This window comes from Wyeomyia smithii, chromosome 2 (assembly GCF_029784165.1).
Source record: "Wyeomyia smithii strain HCP4-BCI-WySm-NY-G18 chromosome 2, ASM2978416v1, whole genome shotgun sequence".
Classification (NCBI taxonomy): domain Eukaryota; kingdom Metazoa; phylum Arthropoda; class Insecta; order Diptera; family Culicidae; genus Wyeomyia; species Wyeomyia smithii.
The window spans coordinates 129301745-129303841 of NC_073695.1; the positions used below are offsets into that span (position 1 = coordinate 129301745).

The 2097-nt window shown below is 48.0% G+C and overlaps 1 protein-coding gene across 1 annotated transcript; it reads right to left on the minus strand.

The window, feature by feature from the left end:
• Window positions 1-279: 279 nt before the first annotated feature.
• On the minus strand, window positions 280-1281 carry LOC129719892 (uncharacterized protein K02A2.6-like). The gene has a single exon (XM_055671306.1). It carries the CDS (start codon window positions 1279-1281, stop codon window positions 280-282), a length of 1002 nt encoding a protein of 333 aa, XP_055527281.1.
• Between the last annotated feature and the right edge of the window lie 816 nt (window positions 1282-2097).

Consider the following 2097-nt stretch of genomic DNA (forward strand, 5'->3'; position numbering starts at 1 on the left):
CGAGATGCCGCCTGGTGGATGCCATAACCAAGATGTGTATATTCTGGTGGGTGCTATAATCAGGGTGTATACCTATGGTGGGAACGATAAGCCACCGGTAATCTGCAGTGCTGCCAATATCTATTGAAGCACCCACACATCTCCCCCCTCACCATAAAAAGTACAAAGGAATTTTGCTCAAGTGTGGAAATAAAACAAGCTTAAAAGAGGAAAAAAATGTTATTCCTCTTCATTAGAGATTTGATATTATTGTCTTTAAATTGAAACAAATATTTTCCTTTAAATGAAACAAACGTTTAAGTCTTGAGTAGTTTCTTGTTCCACGTTGTGAACGTAGTTTTCGAGATAGGATGGTTTACGTCTATCTCGCGTTGTTCGCTGGGTCTCTCCTGGTTGTCGTGAAAGTTTCTGTACAGGAGATCGTTCTCTGATTTGTTCGCCACTGCTACTGCCTGCTGCGCTGTTCATTTTGTCGGGCACCCTCCATTCACTCACCTTCTTGGTCTGTGATACGTGCCTCTTCCAAATTTGTCCATTTTCGTCAATCAAAACGAGCATACTATTTCGCTCTTCCAATACCGTATACTTCCGGGGATCAAATCGGGATTCTGCTTTTGCACGACCATGACGCTCCACAACTACCGTGTCTCCTGGTCCAACTCGGCACACACGTGCTCCGCGTTTAGCGTCTTCTCGCTCTTTAGCTTGTCGTTTGGACTCTCGGTCCTTTGAATTTAATAGTTCATCATTGAACGTGGTTTTTCCCCTACAGAGGAGGGGCAGTCCCCGCTTTATTTTGCGGCCCATCATCACCTCTTCTGGCCCATCATCACCTGTGACGGAGTGTGCAGCAGCGTTGTAGGCATGGATTGCCGCCTTCAGTTCCGCTTTGTAACTCTTCCCATTTGTAGCCGCCGCAGTCATCGCATTATTCACCAACTTCATACAGCCCTCTACTAGGCCATTTTGCTGGGGATATAGCGGGGTGGAGAAGATGGTGAGAATATCGTGCTCTCGGCAGTAGTCTTTATATCCTTCGCCATTATAGGGGGGACCGTTGTCCGATTTTATGTGTTTCGGGTAACCCTCTCTGTCGCAAACCTCATCCAACACGGATCTCGTATTCTCGAAACTCGTAGATGGGACCGGTTTAGCAATTATATACCTGGATCGGTAGTCCACTATAACCAGGATTAAGATGTCATTGAACTTAGTGTAGGGTCCGTTAAAGTCAATGGCGACTGTCTCCCACACCGAGGCTGGGGCGAAAACTCTCTCCATGGGAGTAGGCCTTTCGGGTCTTCCGTTTGTTACGCAGATTTCGCATGATTTTCCTCATGCTTCCGCATCCCTTTCCATACCAGGCCACCATACGCGTTGTCTTGAAATGCTTTTGAATTTTGCCGTTGACGGGTGGCCTTCATGGGCGATCTGCAGCGTTTCTGACGTAAGGTCTCTGGAATAACTGCGGTGCCGGTTTTTACGACTATACCGTCCCACAGAGTTAAATCGTCACGCAGTGCTTCGAATCTCTTCAGGTCCTTTGGCCAAAAACCCGTCTCAAGGGCGTCAGTCACCTGTGAAACAATGCATTCAAAATTGAAAGAAAGAAAAAAAAGGATTCATGCCAGGCCAGGAAAATATACCTTTGTCAGCTGTGCATCCATTGCCGTAGCCTGTTTGATTTCATCCTCCGTTAACAATCCAATCTCGTTCACTTCGAGAGATGCGATTTCCCACGGACTTATTTCTTCTTCGAAGGAACCGTCCACACCTTCATATAGTCTTGATGATGGATCCGCGATGTTCTCTCTCCCTCGCACATATTCCACTTCAAAGCAATAAGGGCTGATGGTGCCTGGATGACTGTCTCTTTCCGGACAGGTGGAAGCGGCAGAGACTGGTCTTATTGCCGAAGGCTGGGAAACCGCCAGGGGACCCATCGGCATATAGGCCTATCTGCCTGCTGGACACCGCGGGCAAGGTGCTTGAGAGGATCATCCTCAACAGACTGGTGAGGTACACGGAGAGTGTACACGGTCTGGCAAGTAACCAGTTCGGCTTCTGGAAGGGCAGGTCCACGCTGGACGCAATCTC

Excerpts from the sequence above, each read along its gene's own strand:
- LOC129719892 (XM_055671306.1), bottom strand. The coding sequence starts at position 1,281 with ATGGAGAGAGTTTTCGCCCCAGCCTCGGTGTGGGAGACAGTCGCCATT.